Here is a 19461-nt window from a genome sequence, read left to right as displayed (position 1 = left end):
CAACAATATACCTGAACTTTCTTTAGAAAGTGCGGGTATAATAAATAATCCTTATGGAAAGGAAAAAAAATTGCAAAACTTGTGTGGAAGCATCCTCAGGTAAGTGTAGATTAAAGTTTGTCCAAATATATAGAGAAAATTCTGCTTCTCTAAAACCAGTTAGCCAGAAAAGCTGTCACTTGTGTGAAAGCATTTTCAGGTAGTCTTCATTCAAATGATTTTAAATCATGATTCCTGGAGGTAAGGTGGAGCCACAATGTGGGGGGGGGGGGGGTCGAAATTTTTACATAGGAATACAAAGAGAAAAATCTTGGCCAGAAAATCTGTAACTTGTGTGGAAGCATCCTCAGTGTTGATTCATTCTAGTTTGTTCAAACCACGATTTCAGGGGGTAGGGTGGGGCCACCATGGGGGTCGAATTTTTTCAGAGGAATGTAACGAGTAATATCTTCTTTTCTAAAATCAATTAAGTAGAAAGGTATTACTTGAGTGGAAGCATCTTCCGGTTGAGTAATATATATAGAGAAAATAAATTTGATCGTTCTCTAAAATATATAGTATATAGTATTACTAATATGAAAACATTTTGATATTTGTTGATTCTCAGTTGTTTAGACTGTGGCTATAGACTGTAGACCTGGATAATTCTTGGGCCACACAAGGGGTTCAAAGTTTGATGTAGGTTTATATTTATATGAACAGTTGATTAACTAAATATTTTTTTGAGAATGGTAATGCTCAATATGTGATATAACTATGAAATCATCTAGTTACAAAAGGGGCTCAACATAAGAACATGGGTAGAAAATTTTAAAAATCTTTTAATACAGAATCTGTTTTGCTCATTCATTGTTCCAATATTTTGGATATGACTTCATGAACCTGATTTTATTATGTCTGATGATGCTCAGGGGAGCGATGTGGCCCATAGGCCTCTTGTTTTTATTGCAATGGATATCGATCAAGTCTCAGGAATGTTCATATCTTAATTTAATTTCATTGCAAAATGACGTCATTTCCGATTGTAACTTATTGACACAGACAGATTCTTTATACGTAGACGTTTCTGAAATAAAAAAAGAAAAAAAGAAAACAACCTGAGAAACATAAAACTATTGATTTTCATGCTTTATCTAAAAAAAAATGTCATACGAAAATCGTTCCAATATGCATAATACGACTAGTTGGAACAACCATTTGGTAAAATACACTTTAAATCGGTGATTTAAGTACAAAACCCATAATACATGTAACGGATAAATATAAGGCCTAATGGTTAACCATCAAATCAATCAAAAATTCCGATACTATCATTCATAATTAGCAGAAATAGCCGTCTTTACAGGATAGCCTGGTGAAGTCAAGCAAAAACAAAATTAATTAAAAGAAAACATCGATGTCTTTGGAAAGTTTGGTTTTGTAACAAGAAAAAAATATTATATTGATTCGGTTTTGGAATGCCATTTTGTAAGTTTTTTGATTTAACAATAAGAAATGCAGTCATGTATTTAACAATTCTTATTTACAACCACGTAAGAAATTGAGAGTTCATAAAATGACATGAACATATATTAGTAATCACGCATTTGAATATACAAGTCCATGCTAACAGAAATTCTATACTTTAGTTATATCACCTTACTATAATGTTACCGTGAAAGTTAAAGCAATATGAGCTGCAATTTTCATGTTGAATTTTTTGTTTACGAAAATGTTATTTTCTACTAAAATGACAGAAATATTATGGTTTTTAAACATCTTTTAGCCATATTTTTGTGTAAAATGCCGTTAAGAAGCCTTAATTGGAGCAAAATTGAATTATTGTCGTCCTGTACAAAAATTGATTTGCTATATATTCCTTAGAAGAGAAATCTTTCCTCTGACAAAAATTTATGATTTTTTCAAACCTTATTTATCATAAAAGTTTAAGTTATATGCAGACTTATCATACTAGCAGCTTTTTCCAGCAAAATAAAATTCCAAAAAATACAGCTCATATTGCCTTAAGCGGTGATAACGAACAGTGTTCAAAATCAGAATTCCAGAGGAAAAATACAAAACAGGAGCGGAGCAAACACGGACCTCTAAAAAAATTAGAGGTAGGATCAGGTTCCATGGAGGAATGAACATCCTCTGCTGGCTGAGAATTAAAATTAACAAATTAAGTGCAGGCAATGCTACAAAAACGATGTTCCTGGCAAGATGCACTTTAAAGAATTTGCTCCTTGGCAGTATCGGCAATGTGGTTTTCATCCAAGATTAAATCCAAATCGATTTGTAATTAACTTAATTAATTGTACTTAATAAATTGGAAGCATCGACTTGTACACCCAAATTCCTTCTGTAAAACAGATAATGCACGAACAGGAAAATTCACATTGAAAATAATCCGATTTCTTATCGCATTTTATGAATTTTTTCACTACTGCAAATTTCAGACAGCGAAAATTACTATGCACGAAAATGAAATTTAAAATCATAGATTTCTTCCTCGTTTTATTTTCTTCGAAATGATGTAACCAGAAAGGTGATTTCTTTCCTAAACTTCACATCAAAACCAATGTAAATAAATGGATTAACGATATGGTTAAATACATAAAACCTGGCAAAAAAGTGGTACAAATTCATGTGTACTGCCGTGTCCGCTATAGAAGGTTCCTTCAGAGCCATAGTCTGTGTTAACAAAGAAGGCAGAAACGAGATTATGTAAACAACAATTATACAGAAAACCGTCAAGCTCATGTTATGCTTCATCCGCGCCCGGGAAGAAGAACGAGATCCGCCCATCACCTCTCCTTCGTCGTTAACGGGAACTTCCTCCGGAAATGACGTCTCTTCCAGACGCGCGAACGAGTGATACACCCGCTTTAAGACGGGAATATACAGGCCTGCGGTGATAAAAATGTTCAGGAGTATCATGGCGAGCAAGAACCCAAAGTAACCTTTTTGGAAATTGTTTTTAGAACTGACATGACTGACAAAGCTACAGGTTGTTGTATTGTATGTTTTGTTACCGTAGTTCAGAGTCTGATTTGAAGTACCACTGGCATAAAAAGTTGGCAATCCATAGAATAAGGCCAACGCACTTACAATTAGAAGCGAGGCTCTTCTCATACCCCCGTTTAACTGTTTGGCGAAAGGGCGACATAGCATCATGTATCTTTGAAGTGCTATGACGAGTATCACGTGACCGGAAACTCCATTGTTGAAAATAACAAGAAAGGAGATGCATCGGCATAGTGCGTCGCTCGGATAATCGTACTGGTGCGAGTCCAGAAAGTGGAAAAATACAACGTTATTGACACATCCGGTGAAATCGACGACCGCCAGAACCGGTATGTAGTAACGATGAACCTGTCGCTTAATTCGAAAAATATACACCAGAAGAACGATAATGTTGCCAAGGGCCCCTAGACTGGCGGCCATGTAGTAAGTGGCGGTTGTGGGGAACACTTTGTTGGCGTAATCATCGACCAGAGAGTCGAGATCGGCATCCATTTTAGTCCAAGCTTACATACAGCCCTTTTTTATCAGCCTCGTTTACACATATTATTTTTTCTGTCAATCACCTGTTTTATTTATGTCCGATTTAAAAATGTGCTTGACTTCATACACTTAAAACATTAAACACTTGGTATCAATTACGGTGTCGAATGCAAAACATCCACACTACGACCTTTAAGAACATTTTGCACCGAGTAACAAACAATAGGTATCAAATTCAAAATCCTTGTCAATGGCGTTTTTTTCACAAAAAGATATGCCCTGAATTCGACACGCGAGTTTTTAAACTCGTTGACAGTACACTATAGATCCAAGCGAAGTCAATTAACATAACTCTACATCACAATGAATGGAAGGAAGTTCCTCCTTGTGTTAACATCCACAGAGATGCCGATGCAGATTTCTCTTTTTATTTCTCTCCTCGATTTCGTTTCTTCTCCTCTCGATAGTCAGAATGATAAAAAACAAGCTGCACGTGTTATGTATAATTCATCAAAGAGCGGAATCTAAGCACCGATTTTTTTCTTTTTTTCTGACTTTTTTTTCCTCAGAGGAAAAAACAACAAGCAAAATGTAAATACGGTTTGATAACAGCGCATAACAGGAAGAAATGTGGCGATTTCGAGAGAGAGAAATGTCGGTATAACGGTCAGGCTAGCACGCTTTCGAGTATCAATGACATGTTTGATCAATATGGAATGTTAGCTTAAATGATGAATCCGTCCCGTGCAGTGGTCGTCATTTTTCTCACGATGCACTTGTTGCAGTGCATCAGTTTAAACAAAACCTTTTTTTTGGTCTGGAGATAAAATCCGGGTTATATTGCAGAACTAGTCGGCAACAATAGTGTTTTATTATTGTGTATTTTATTATTTATTAGTGCTTTCATGTCTCGGCAAAAGTTGTCGAACATGTTACAACCAATAGAAAACAGGCGGTTGTCAACGATATCCCGGACTTACTGAGTATATAGAGACTCTGAATATGAGTGTAACTAAATGTAGGGCATTCTGGGATTTGTTGCCCTTGGAAAAAATCAATTATTCGAGAGAGATGCTGATTTTGAGTTTCACACCTGTCGCTTGCATTGTAATAAGCCGTGGGGTTGAGGTGATGATAATCTATTACTTTATAATAAAATGCAAAGTTATTTTAACCCCCCCCCTTTTTTTTTTACATGAAATGAAATCAATATTATTTGACATGTGATTGACTAAAACAAATTCAGAGCAGAAATTTCAGTAAGTCGACAGCATGGCGGCGATTGATTATATGAACAATGTGAGTTAGTATTACAGCTAGAGCACCGTTTGTAAAATATACATCAAAGCAAATATTTGAAGAGTCAATTCCGCTCATAATACACTTTATACAGGAAATCATATGAAAGGCCAACGAAACTCAGATAATAACAGTAACTTGGTTTATCTGAGCAAAATAAACCCAAATTATTTATTGCAATACATTAATGAAGTTACCACTATATAACTGTTAGTAATAACTCGAAAATTTGGTATATTTATTGTAAAGTCTATACATGAAGTAACATGTGGTTTTTATGGAGAAATGAACATTTTTCAATAAAAGTGGGAACAATACACAGTCCTCTTTAAATCGAAAGGGAGTGTCCCTAAAAAGTAGACATTTATGTTATATAAAAATGGCAAATATATTAACTCGGTAGAATTTGAGTATTTTACTTTTAACTTACTATTTTTACTTATATGTATATTTTCATTCAATGATAATAAGAAAACTGTGAACGCAGAGTATGCGAACGTCTGTAAATTGACTTTTTTCTGGCATGGAGATCTCGACGAGATTACGTATCTACCACTTGATGTAAAGCGAGCAACTGTGTGGTATTTGAAATTCAGGAAGATGATTTTTAAATGTATATTAAAATCTTGCCTATTGACCTAAATCGGCGTAACTCAACACTAATATCCCTGTGGTGTTAAGTTACTCCGAATTAGAACTATAGGCCATTGAAATCGTCTCCCTTGATCAAAATTAGGTCCCTCTACCAGAATCAGTAGACTATTTTGTTACGCTTTTTAAGGCAAAATGTGAGAATTACATTGATTATTTCATATGTTTATATAACTCAAATTATATTTGCAACAAAACGGGACTGAAACGAACAAAATGTTCGCATATAATTAGGTTGTTGAATATTGAATCCGTTTTAGAAGCGATGCTGCTTTTTTCTGTGATGCTTCTCACTTTTGGAAAGTACGATAGAAAAAAAAAAGAAGATACAGTTTACCCGTAAAAAAATCTTTAAATATCATGCAGTTTCTGAACAACATAACATAACATACAACATCCTCTACTTATACAGAGAGTAGAACATAGATACATAATTAAGTCAGAGAATCCAGTTATTAAAACAATTGAACACAATTAACAAAATGTCAAGTAAAGTTGTACAATTTCAATCTTGCACATTCTTGAAAACAGACGTGACAGAGGAAGATAGTGCAATACCCCGGGGTCACGCTGTATAGTTCACACAATGGTGTAAAACAATTCTTTAATTCATGAATATTTTAAAGGCGCCTTTGGCTTATAAAACATATATTTATCGCGACATTTAAGGTGGCTCACTACACCTTGACATCATTTCTCTTATCAGCAGAAAGTTACGTTATTGTGGAAAACAATATGAATGCAGAAAAGTTACAATAGTCAATCAAGCCAAAAAATAGGCAATTTTGAATTTAAAAAAATTTTCAAAAGATTTATTCAGTAAAATTCAGTAAATATAAATTGATTCTGGTTGTAACGCGGCACTTGATTGGATAGAAATTTATTTAAATTTGTATAAACTGGTTTGCTTGTCACAAGACACGTCACAATGCACCAACGTCAAACAAAGTACTAATTCGCTTGACGTAAGGTTTAAAATTTTGAACAGTTTAATATCTGTTTTTAAAAGTGAAACGCACTCAATTTGTACCGTAAATTACAAAAAATTAAATTATAAGGAATGTACTCAATATCTACCCAAGTTATACTCGTATAATCTGGGTTGTAGCGATTTACGCTTTATTATAATCCGCTTCACGGATTATAAAACGAAAAAAGCCCCAACCCAGGTTATACTCGCATAACTTGGGTAGACATTGAGTTCATTTCTTAAATGAACTAAAGGCCAAGGCGGTTTGCACTCGCGGTAAACTTTCAGTGCACAAGTCCGATACTATAACCACTGAGATAAGTTGATAATCAAGGAAATCGACTGAACCGAGCAATTTAACCAAACATTACATTCGTAACTGCCATCTTATGACGTTGCGTCTTAAAAACAAAATTTCTTAATGTAGTGAGCTACCTTAAAAAAAATTAAAATACATGCAGCATATTTGGCATGTATACGTAAAAGAACGAAAATAACAAACATGCAGAACTCAAATATAAAATTTCTGTTGCTGAACTCATGGCCATAAACTGACTCTCTAATATTGGTGATCATTTAGAAACCAAAGGTCAAAGATACATTAACAAGCTGTGGCAGTCGTTTTATAATGGCGGAAAAGACCCATTTACTTGCATCCATCATCAAAATTGTCAAAAATTGTTACAATGAAATGGACGATTTCTATAAAATGATCGTGATTCACATAATCATCACATATCGAAATAATACTGTAGAACAGAGCCCAAATCATACATTTATCTGGTTTCGTGATCTATATAATACATAACTTTCCGGATTGTTTCAGGCTTTGTGACAAAGTTTTGTGTAATAATACTTGAAGGCTTTTAACACAATATTGTATTCATTGTGAGCAACGGCTCTTGCCCTTATAATATAACTTCCCTACTCGTGATAGGCCATCTAATATCCTGCTTTAACATATAATTTATGGTACATTGATCTTAAACTTGATTCCATGTACAGTTGCTATAATTTCATATTCTAAATATTATAAATGTATCGTAGTTAGCCTGTTTAAAACGTTGCAGATCTGACACAAACTTGTTATCCATCAATGTCTACATTATCTTTATCTTAAGGCAAACTTACATAACTTTTCTAGCTGCTTTGAAGCAGATCTAATTATGATGAAACTAATATTTTACGTACATCTGGATAAAAATCTGTAATAATCGAAGGAGGCACTGTGAAGTGGAAATATTATCGATATTGCTCACATAGACTAAAAAGAATAATGAATACTCAGACAAAAACTAAACAGAAGTAAGTGTTACCAATGTTTAGTACGTCATAATGAAGCTGGATCTTTCAAACATAGAGAGATGTCATAATTATCACAGCTGCCAGTCTGAGTTAACTCAAACAGCATATCAAACGAATATCAACATTGCGCCTGCTCTGACACGGGAATAAGACAGCTGCTTTGAATATTTCGTAATTAACTCAATGGAAGGATGAAACAAATAAAAAAAATTGGAACTTCGTCTGACTATGTAATGTTAACCTCATAAACAAACACAGCACCAGTTTTTGAGTTCTCTGCGGAATTTCACATCGAAACAGATATAGATGAATGGGTTTAAAACGTGGTTAAAGAGGTAAAATCTCAGAAAGAAGTAGTACAGGTTAAAATGTATCATTGTGTCCGTGATCTCTGGCTCCCCGAGGGCTAAAGTTTGAGTAACAAGTGATGGGAGAAACGAACACATGTATACGATAATGATCACTAATAATGTCACACTCATGTTATTTTTCATCCGCGCCTGTGCAATGGTACAATTGTCCCCGTGGTCAGCCTCAGCGTCATCAGCGCTTTGGTTCACGGACGGCGTCTCACAATCCACTTCCGCTTTGAACGTGTTTTGACTCATGAATGACATTCTTTTGAGGCGTGAGAAAGTATGGTATATTTTCCGAATCACTGGGAGATACAGACATCCCGTAACAATAATGTTTAACAGAATAAGCGCTAAAAGGACCCCGAAATACACGTGTCGGAAAAACGTTTGGGACTCGGTACTGCCCATGTTACTGCTGTATGTACAACTTGCCGTGGTGACATTCACACCATTGTACGACATGATCGTCTCAAGCTTTCCGCTCGAGAATAAGACAGGGGAGGCATAAAGCAGTGACAGCAGGCATATAACGACAATAGCCAGGCGTCGTAGTGGCCTGTTTAACTGACGACCAAACGGCCGGCATAAAATCAAGTATCTCTGTAGGGCGATCACCAGTATGATGTGTCCGGAAACTCCGTTATTGAAAATCACCATAAACGAAAGAAGCCGGCACAAAATATCACTCGGGTAGATGAACTGGGTGGCGTCGTCTAAGTGAAAGTAGACGGCGTTCGTCACGCAGCCAATCAGATCGACACAGGCCAGGATGGGGATGAAGTACCTGTTGTCCTGTTTTTTCATACGAAAACAATACACTAGAATGACACTGATATTTCCCAATCCGCCCAGGGTGGCCACTATAATGTATATAACCGTCGTCGGCCGCACCTTTTGTGCATATTCCTCGTTCAGACTTTCAAGATCGTACATTTTCCTCGTGGAATTCACCTCCATAGAACATCTCACTGGTGGTGAACGGTATCGTCTGCGCGCGAGAGAGGAATTTCACGAGGAAATAATAATTTTTCTCCCGCGTGTAAGTTACACCGGAACCAACTGAGTAGCTGCACTCACAACATTCCCTCTCGTGAGAACGCTGCGCTTCCCGACACTTAGGGGGAGAAAAAGCTGTCCCGTGTTTATTTTTGTAAACGATTTAGCTACATGTAAGGTCCTCCCATATAGAACGACGCAGGGCTATTTAAAATGATTATTGTGGCGAAACGGTGATAAAAATAGCGATCTGTGTTGACCTTAAACAAGGTCGTAAGATTAAACAAAGAAATGTTATCTCTGGGAGATCGTATTACATGCAATGTTCACGTAAGAAAAAATGTCGGGATTTCCTGAGTAAGTAAATTTAATCCTCAAAGGAAAAGTGGAAGCTCTGGAAATAAAATCGATTCGTCATAGAACTTTGATGGCTAATTATTTCGTTATTGATCTTGTTTGTAAAATATTTAAATACTTGGTGTATTGATTTTCCTTTTTTTTGTGACAACGTCCTGGGACAGGCAGGTGAAGTTTAACCTTTAAACTGAAATTTAAAAAAATCGAAACCAAGATGAAATAGAAAAGAACGGAAAATAAACAATCAGGCACATAACATCGTTTTTGAATGTGGGGAGGGGGCCACTCAGCCAAAAAATCTTGACAAGCCCCCCCCCCCCCCCCCCTCCAAAAAAAAAACAAAAAACATTTCTTTAAGAAAAAAGGCAATCCTAATCCGGGGTGGGAGGGGGGGGGGGTAGCGTAAAGTTCTTACAATTTAAATTTCCTAAATAAAAATTGCCTTCCTTTAACTTCAATCCTTACATGCTTCCAAAACAATGTGACCGGGGGGGGGGGGGGAGGAGGAGGAGGACAGGACAACTTCATGTAATTTAATTTTATTTGTCAAATTTAACAATTTTTTTTTTTGCTTTATTGCCTCACTCTCCACGCGCCTGCAATATAAAAATAAATATCTGATGAATAGATCATTTGTTCTGCTATCAAAATTCAAAATTTACATTTACGCACATTAACAGTAAAACACACACATCTTTAACTGTGCAATTTGAACACGTAGATATCATTATAAGCATGCCCTCTTTAATACTCTGATGCACTCTAAATGAATTCTTAATTTATCAGTTTATCGAAACACTGTAACAGCTAATTTCAGTTTGAAGCATAGGATGTCCTTGCCGTTTTAAGTACATAAGAAGTAAACACTTGATGATTTTTCCTTACACCCCCTGAACGCGGCTTTTCAAATAAACAAATCTCACGCGCGTTTCCCACAGATACTGTTGTCTCTTTTTCCGATTCACATACGACGCAATCTATTAATTAACAATCTAACAATTTACGAATTGTTGTTTGATTCACTGTGTGTTTCCCGTTCATTTCGATTTTAATATTTTTCCTGAATATACAAATCTACTATCATTTCCTGTACGCCCTTGTCTGACTTCCTGACTCAGAAAATAATATTTAATAATAACAATATAAATATATCCGTAACCTTTTCCTGTAATCGTATAAAAGGGAAAATGGTCGTGTATGTGCGTGTGTTTATTCTACATGTAACTTTAAATTCTGAGACAAGCGCGTGTTTGTGTATTACATGTACTTGAATGACAAGCTTATTGTTAAAGCTTATTGCAAATGTTAATTTAAACTCAAAGAACACACGTGTTGTCTAAATAATTATTTGCTTTGTAAGCAAATTCTGTCCTGATACATATTTTCTTTTAAAAAAAAAAACCCCCAATCATTTAGACTACGGGGAGGGGGGTGCTTTTTTTTTTCTTTTTTTTTTGGGGGGGGGGGGTGTTTTTTAAAACTAAATTGTTATCGAACACTGATATATATTTAAGTATTAAATTACTGGTTTTAGACATAATGTGTAAACTACCGACACGTACACTTTTCTCTGGCAAAATGTTTAATGATTTTTCACCACAAAAGTCTCTAAAAATCGATCTGTATGAATAAATATGAAATATAAGAATGGTTGTAGAAGGTTAGGATATCCTAACTTAAGATGTTCCTAAGTTACCGTCGAGCTACATCTTAAGGCGTGTCATAAGTTGATCTTAGGGTGTTCCTAACTTTTTTCCTAAGTCATATCTTAGGAGCACACTTAGGTCATATCTTAGGAAAGTTTAGTGAACATGCCTGCTGAAAAAAGTGTGGCCATTACATGAATATAAGAAATTTCATTATCAAATTTATAAATGATATTTTCTAAACTTTAGATTGCGATCTTTATCTTTATATGTTAATTAATGTTATGGTAATTATTTATCACTGCAGCCCGGATGACCAGGCTACGCTATACACATATGCTCATGTTGAATTTGAATTCGTTTAACGTATATAATAAAGGTATGTACATGGGAATTCTGGTTTAAAAATATATAAATATTTATATTGTGTAATATAAATTGTTTCCGTTTATTTTTATGTACATTACGAAATACAAGCAAGCATCTCTTTTTTTCAGTAGGTCATATTTTGATAGACGAAAAATATGCACGCTTATGCTGAAGATTGTGAATTTATATTCTTTGGAAAATTAAACACATGGTTTGATAGGTTTCTGTTTATTTCCGAAATCCTTCCGAAAAATATATTTGCCTTAAGCATAAAATATCATCTCGCTTTGCTTATATATCTTACCTCCAGCTAAATTGTAAGGAATTCATTGGTTAATCTAATAATCGGTCTATAGATAACGATGAACTATATTTGTGGAACAAAGCTATAGAGTAATATGAAGTGCATGGCATTCATCATAAGAATACTTTTTATGGCGGCGCAATCACTTACAAACACGCCTTCCTGGGATGAAACAAGAGTTCTTTGAATTCGTCATAATCTTAAGTACAAAAACGTTTCTGTGAAGTGTTTTCAAGTAAAGCATTAAAGCATTGAGGAAAAACTTCCTGTATTACTGGTGCTTGTTTATATTACAATGAGCTTGTTTTTTAAAGTTAGTTTTTTATTAACTTCCTGACGATAATAAAAGAGCTTTAACAATTTTAAACAAAAGTGGCAGGGTTTTTATCTTTTCAAAGGCTTTAAGATTTTCGCGCATAACATACATACAATGTCATGTATATATACTATTTGTTTTTTTTAATCATGACGATGGTTTTGGTGGGTAGGGTTAAGTCAATACATAAGGAGGCTGAGTGGCAAAAAAATTATCCTTCAGATCTACCTTCAAATCTTAGAGATAATTTCTTTAGCTATATGAAGAAAAATAAAAACATATATAAATTCAAATATTCTCTATTTTTATAAAGAAATATTCTTCTCAGGGAGATAAAAATAATCTCAAAATGGCCGCGACAATTCAGCTCTATTAATATTCCCTCTGTTCTTACTAAAACTGCCTTGTTGAATAGCTTACCCAACTAACAGTGACCAGACTATAAGCAAAGTGTGCATTTTAAGGTTTGTATAATTATCTTCTGATAATTTCCATCATTTCACAGAAGAGAAATGGAAGTTGATAATTTTTAATTGTATTAAAAATTTTCTAGATGCCATGTTATCACAAAGAAAATTATTATTCAAACACTGATTTTATATTTGAATTGAAGTCTAGAATTTGACAAAGCGCCTTGCATTTCCATTAGCAACCTGTTGTTATAACTGAATCAGCTGCAACATATAATACGTTTATTCCAAAAAATAAAAGACTCAAAACAAAGTTTTGTTATACATTTTGTTAATATTCTGTTAAAATAATAAACTTGTCATGTAAAATTTGAAGAGTTACAGTCCGCAATCTCCTTGCCCCCTAATATTATATCCTGCTTCAAACATGATTGTTACTAAAAATGAAATCGACGATAACTAGCAATCTGAAATTCAAACAAAACACCTACTATTTCAGATAGCGTAACATTTGTAGCAACAGTTTTCAAACGATTCTTTATACATGTACAATTATACAAAGGAATGATACATATGATCGCCATTTTTATCTGTGAGAGTCATTTTTCTTATCACAAAGGCAGTGAACATTTAGCGCCTTAGAATATAATTTTGAATTTATCAAGTCATAAACTACCCTGATAGTGAGATTATTGTCAATAGCTATAAATCATAAAAGCACAGTCAACAACTTTTAAAAATAAAATCAGCACAATTAATATATACCAGCCACGTTTTCCCCCCTGACATATGTCAAGATAATGTCATCGCTATGCACTGTCATTCATTTGGTATTCTTGGTAATATCTTAAAGACCAGCACTAATTTCAACACCGTATTTTTCTTTCCCCTTTCCTGTTTTGATTTTTTTTTATAATTTTATGTCGTTTTCTAATTATTGTTTACCAAATAATGCCCTCTCCTTGCTTGCATTGAGTACTTTCGGTTTGTTCCACAACAGAACTTCCGGAGTTCTTTCCGGAACTTGGTGTCGTAGAACCAGTAGATGTACGGATTAGCGATATGGTTTAGCAGGTTGAAGCGGAGGCAGAAGAAATAGATGTTAAGGCGGTACCCTGTAACGTGAATCCTGGTCGCAAAGCTGTGAATTTGGGTGACTAATGACGTCAGATACGAAACTACGTAGACAATTATTATCACCATGAACATGACGCTGATTTTTTTGCGCGCCTTCTGTTCACGACTTGTTTCGGGAGTGGCCGGGAGTGAACGCTCGCTGCTGCAGCTTGGTCGCGAACTTGACCCTTGTCGAGGAATTTCCGACATGATTATCTTTTCGACACTTGAGCTTTGCGTGTCCCTGGAGGTAACTCGGGTGTCTCCATCCACAACGCGACTCGCTCTGTAGCTGGGTCCATTGAACGGTGAGAGTGTTCGATAGATCGTTTTGGTCACGGGGATATATAAACCGGATGTTACGATAATGTTAATAAACGAGATAAGCAGCAACGTTCCGAAGTAGGGAACCATCACACCAGATCCATGCGAACCGTCGTCGAAATGACAAATGGACACTGAGATGTTCCGAGTTTCATTTCCTGTATTTAGTTTTTCTGTTGTTTGATAAAGTCCTCCAAATTTCAAGACAGGAGCTGCATATCCAGATGAGAAAAGAAATATGATCCCAACAGCTAATCTGCAGTACCATAGTGTCAGCTGCTGACCAAACGGACGGCAAATCATGAGGTACCTCTGAAGGGCGATTGTTAAAATCAAGTGGGCGGAAAATCCGCCGGACATTATCATAAGAAACGAAGTGGTTTTGCACAGGTGGATGCTTGGGTAGACGAATCGCATGGTGTTGTCCAGGTGGAATTGGGTCACGTTGGAAAGACATCCTATGAGGTCCACCAGGGCGAGGATAGGGATGAAGTACCTTGTCCCGCTTTTGTCGGCGATATACCTGGAATACATCACTAGGACAATGGTATTACCAAATACTCCAAACGCTAACTCAATCAAGTGAGTTACTGTATTTGGAAGAAGTTGCTCCGAATACTCTTCCGACAAACGAACCCTGTCTTCTATGCTGGTACTCGCCATGTTGTTGGTGCGTCCTGGTTTGCTTTGTGTCTCAAAATGAGTCAAACGGTGGTTATGAGGAAACTCACTCATAGTCTCTTCTTTATAAAAGTATATGGTAACTGGAGATAACAGAGAAAACTTAGCATCGACAAGAGCATACTCAACATCTTCAAATACCCCTTACCAGGAAGCTGGTTGTGTTTTTAGGACGTTTTGTTTCGTTAAGTCGTGCTTTAGATCCGTCCTGCGAACAAATAATGTAGTATACCACTCTCTTAACATATTGACCGTAAAGTGGCAGTGATCTTCGAGACCATATTTTCTCCTTAATAGACAAAATATAAATTTCAATTGTGTATTGTTTATTTTGTTTGATGTTAAAAGGATTATGACAAGTATAAAGCTTTTAATTTCAAATGACATCATTTTAATCTTTTCATTTGCTCCCTCTATAGATTAAAAATCAATCAGCTTTTTATCTAATACCTTTTCCATATGCATCTATCATTGTTTTACACATACATATTTTAGATTGTTAGCCAAAAGTCTTTTTGTAAATGTTATTTTGATTTTCTACGCTTTTCCGAAGCGTATTGTGACTGTGAAGTGAGATGAATTATATAGCGGCAAGCACCGTAAGCTCTAACGGCAACGCCTGGACGAAAAGAATACTGCTACCTTTTGCATACTAAAAATTCTTGTCATCAGATTCGTACCCACAATCCCGTGTAATTTGCAAATGGTTACCAAATAATCTCACGAGAATAGGTAAAATGTATTTAAAGAATGTCATGGCTTGAAAGAAGAATGATTAAAACACTCTGCTGATTCTTAAAAAAATGGCTGGCATCTATTTATTTTACATTATTTTCTTGGTTAATTGTTCGGAGCTTTGTTACTTAGAAGGAAACGGAAACTGTCGAATGAAATTCCATTGAATTATGTCACATTTACGCATTTGATATAAATATGATGTAATTATAATAATTTTACAACAACTGCTTAAAGTTTGCATTTAAGTTCCTGCGATGAATACTATAGTCTGTTCCAAGATAATTTTGCCGCACATTTTCTTTATTTTTTTTCTATGTTTATAAATACCTCTGGGTTCAAAATAGTCTACGGGGATTTTGCATTGCATCAGCATGAAATAACCCGGATGAGATGAAAACTTGAAAAATTCTCCGAGGTATTCCGAGTGAATTCCGAAAGGGGAAAAGATGTAAACATTCCCCATTATAAATCTCGTAAGAAATCGGGTTTCGTTTCTGCGTGTTTTTATGAGTGAAAAACGTTAATGTGTCAATGAGGATATCTTGGAAAATTTCTCTTTCATCGATTTTAATTGCACTTCTTTTACAGGTATGTGTATTCTTATCAAATATCGTCAAAATGTGCGGCATCAATATCTTTGGACAGACTATAGTAAAATCATCTTACGTCATTGCCACCAGCCATAAAAGTATGATCTAACTGGAATCTTTTAATGAAAGGTACACCGCGACTTAAAATACTATCAATAGTATGACCCCCTGTTCCTTTGTACCTTATTGCAAGTGAGTTAATACCCATATCCCCAACCTACCTTAAATCGTCATCGTCAATAAGAAGCTGATGGAATCGACGGACAATAGAGTGTCCGAGAATCAAAATTTAGTTGAATTCATTGTTAGAGTATCAGAAAAGAATTATGATGAAATTGTTTGGAGTCGATCAGTGACCAACAAAAGACAATATACTAAGCTTACCGTTTGAAATTTTAAAAGAAATAGTTCGAAGGAACAGAATTGATATTCAAATGTGTTACCCGTGCGGCGTCCTGAAAGAAAGAGAATCAGCGCGTCTTTCTAAGCAAAAACAGTCGTTCGAATCCGTAGTTTAAATTTCATTGGTCAAATGATGACACAAAAATTACGCGACCAAATACAGCATTCTACTTCTTTATGATACACATTAAAAAGTGCGATAACTGGTAAGCCAAAAACTGTCATATCAATATAAATAAAGCATTTAAAGGAAACCTAAAATTTCTTTATGCATAAGTTTTAAAAATTCATAAACTTCTGTTAATCAGTCCTTTAAGCTTTTTGTATAAATTAAAAATGAATCTTAATCAAATTGTCAAAAGACTTTTACAACAAAAGTGTCTTTATGTTTAATACTTTATTTCTAAGTCAACATTTTAAAACGTAATCTATTCGTTAGATTATTCAATTACTGTTGTACAACTCAAGCGAGTCTGTTAATTGTCAATTGGTATGACAAATAAGTTTCAAATCACATGAAGGAAGAACTAAAAAATGAAAATGTCATTAGGGGAAAAGGCTTTTTTATACACATCATGACATTTCTAATGGAATCTTCCACAGCACAATCTACGTAATTCCTTCCGAAACTTGGTGTCGTAGAACCAGTAGATATACGGGTTAGCGATATGGTTAAGCAAATTGTAGCGTAGAAAGAAGTAATATATGTTGAGTCGGAATCCTGTCAAATACATAGGATTTACGAAAGTGTGGATCTGTGTGACTAGCGACGTCATGTACGAAACTACGTACACAATAATAATCACCAGAAACATGACACTGATTTTTTTGCGCGCTTTCTGTTTTCGACTGGTTTCCTGGGTGGCAGTTTGTTCAGCTCTATGGCTGGTTGCAGGTTTGTTCCCATGTTCTTTGCCCTGAACATTGGAAGTCAAGAGTGTTCGATATATAGCTCTGGTCACAGGAATGTATAAACCGGAAGTCGCTATTATATTAATGAACGTAAGAAATAGAAGGGTTCCGAAATATGGAACCATCACACTTGATTCTCTCTTGTCGTCAAAATGGCAATACAATAAGGTGATGTAACGAGAGGAATTTCCTGAATTGAATTTTGTCATTCTTTCATATAAATTTGCGAACTTTAACACAGGGGCCGAATATCCAAATGAAACACCGAAGATGACCACTATGGCTATTCTGCAGAACCTTTTGGTCATTTGTGGACCCAGAGGGCGGCAAATCATCAGATACCGCTGCAGGGCAATTGAGAAAATCAGATGAGCTGAAAATCCCGCAGTCAAAATCATAAGAAACAGTAAAATTTTGCACAGAGCAACGCTTGGGTAGGTGTACATCATTGTGTTGTCCAGGTGATATTCGATCACGTTTGACAGACATCCAAAAAGGTCCACAAGAGCCAGAATAGGAATAAAGTACCTCGAACCGCTCTTATCGGCGATATATTTCGTGTACATTATAAGAACAACGATGTTTCCGAATACTCCAACTCCACCCTCAATCAAGTGGATCACGGTATTAGGGAACATTTTCTCCGCGTTTCTCTCCGTCAGTAGGACTGCTATGGATTCATTCGCCATGGTGTTCCTTTCTTGTTTTCAGCCTTTTAGTAGATTGAAATAATGCGCACCAGAGAAAAAAGCTTATCATATTTTATTTGAGTGTATTTGTAGTAGACTGGATAATGAGCACCTGAAAGAGAGCTTATCTTAAAATTTATGTGAGTGTATGGTAGTGTAATTTTATATCGTCAACATTCTTACATCTACTAGAGGATACTTAATGTCTTTAAGTGTTTGTCCTTTACCAGGAAGCTTAGTACGTGAATTTCGGATTTTTTGTTACATGTACGATTGTTTCATTAATCACTTCCCATTTTTTCCAACAAGTCTATCTAACAGCACCAAACTGTTATTTGATATTGAGAAATTTTTTATTGTGTTTTTTCATGGAGTTACAAATTAGAGACCTTGGTTGCAAAGGAAGGGGAACGAAAGAAAAGTTTTCATTTTCTGTCAATTAATCTATTTATTCATGACTGCTTATTTTTTTGGTGTTATTAATTTAAAGAATGAATTCAATATTTATTTGTTTTATACATTTACGATATAAAATGGTTTGGGGCAGTTTACGCTTTTTAAACCTTGAAGGGTTTAAAAAAAACCGTAAACTGTTTCAAACCACTTTATATGGTACAAAATTAATAAATATAGAATTCATTGCTTATAATTTAATTTTTTTGCTCTTCTTTGTAGATAAAAACGGTCATTTGACCTTTAAAATGACGTAAAATTGTACAAAATTCAAACGTAACGTCGGGCGTATTGAAACGTTTTCGACGTTAGTCTTACTATAACGCAACAAACATTTTTTATACGATATAAAATAATTTTTAAGCCAACCAGACAGCGCGTTAGAACCAGAATTCAATTATATGAACTTGCATGTTTTACATTTTACTCCTTATTTCATGCCTTATACGATATATCTAATGCTTATGTACACAGTAGGTTGATACCAGGTTTATCACCTTTAGTTAGCAATATGTTCAAATTTTGATTTTAAATTCTATAATTAGAGAGGATTAACAAACCAACGTGTTCACACATATTTAAATGGTTCTAAATAAGATATAGTCTAGAACATTTTTTTTTTGAATTAAACATATGTAGTTTCTGGAAAAAAAAATATTTTCAGTTATGATTTCTACTGATTAATTTTTTTCTATCAATCAAATAAGTTACCGACAGTATAGTCCAAACAATATGATTAGAGAGTGGATATTGTATCCATGGCGTTGTCTTGTTGACGTCATGCAGAGAAAAAGCAATCCACATTGCAGAACAATTTGATTTAATCAAAGTAAAACAGAGCATCATACCACAGTCACAAAAAGTTATTGTTTCTTTAGCATATATTCAATAATCGTCTCTCTTTTAAAACGAACAGAAAGGACTAGAAATCAATATACGTTTAATTAATTAAGTTATGGGCATTTTTTTAATCTCGGGAAATGAACAATAAGGCTTTATTTCTAATCGAATGATCAAAAGAATTTTACCTTGGCATTTTGATGCTAGCCGAAATCGTTCGTCCAACTTTGTATAAAATTGTGTTGGGAATT

General features: G+C 35.0%; 4 protein-coding genes across 4 annotated transcripts; all 4 read right to left on the bottom strand.

Annotated features, from left to right (window-relative positions):
- Positions 1 to 1113: 1113 nt before the first annotated feature.
- On the bottom strand, positions 1114 to 4150 carry LOC128170599 (apelin receptor A-like). Its single transcript, XM_052836382.1, has one exon. The coding sequence runs from the start codon at positions 3496 to 3498 to the stop codon at positions 2497 to 2499; it is 1002 nt and encodes a 333-aa protein (XP_052692342.1). The 5' UTR covers positions 3499 to 4150; the 3' UTR covers positions 1114 to 2496.
- A 3803-nt stretch (positions 4151 to 7953) lies between these two features.
- LOC128173943 (mesotocin receptor-like) lies at positions 7954 to 9024 on the bottom strand. Its single transcript, XM_052839605.1, has one exon. The coding sequence runs from the start codon at positions 9022 to 9024 to the stop codon at positions 7954 to 7956; it is 1071 nt and encodes a 356-aa protein (XP_052695565.1).
- A 3565-nt stretch (positions 9025 to 12589) lies between these two features.
- LOC128172913 (cholecystokinin receptor type A-like) lies at positions 12590 to 14640 on the bottom strand. Its single transcript, XM_052838649.1, has one exon. It carries the CDS (start codon positions 14638 to 14640, stop codon positions 13396 to 13398), a length of 1245 nt encoding a protein of 414 aa, XP_052694609.1. The 3' UTR covers positions 12590 to 13395.
- Positions 14641 to 16900: 2260 nt separating this feature from the next.
- Positions 16901 to 17951, bottom strand: LOC128173941 (orexin receptor type 2-like). Its single transcript, XM_052839604.1, has one exon. The coding sequence runs from the start codon at positions 17915 to 17917 to the stop codon at positions 16901 to 16903; it is 1017 nt and encodes a 338-aa protein (XP_052695564.1). The 5' UTR covers positions 17918 to 17951.
- Positions 17952 to 19461: the final 1510 nt, after the last annotated feature.

Source organism: Crassostrea angulata, chromosome 2 (assembly GCF_025612915.1).
Source record: "Crassostrea angulata isolate pt1a10 chromosome 2, ASM2561291v2, whole genome shotgun sequence".
NCBI lineage: Eukaryota > Metazoa > Mollusca > Bivalvia > Ostreida > Ostreidae > Magallana > Magallana angulata.
This window is presented reverse-complemented; position numbering and strand designations above follow the sequence as displayed.

What these genes read in the sequence shown, in the direction of transcription:
- LOC128170599 (XM_052836382.1), bottom strand. Translation starts at nt 3,498, where the DNA reads ATGGATGCCGATCTCGACTCTCTGGTCGATGATTACGCCAACAAAGTG.
- LOC128173941 (XM_052839604.1), bottom strand. Translation starts at nt 17,917, where the DNA reads ATGGCGAATGAATCCATAGCAGTCCTACTGACGGAGAGAAACGCGGAG.
- LOC128172913 (XM_052838649.1), bottom strand. Translation starts at nt 14,640, where the DNA reads ATGAGTGAGTTTCCTCATAACCACCGTTTGACTCATTTTGAGACACAA.
- LOC128173943 (XM_052839605.1), bottom strand. Translation starts at nt 9,024, where the DNA reads ATGGAGGTGAATTCCACGAGGAAAATGTACGATCTTGAAAGTCTGAAC.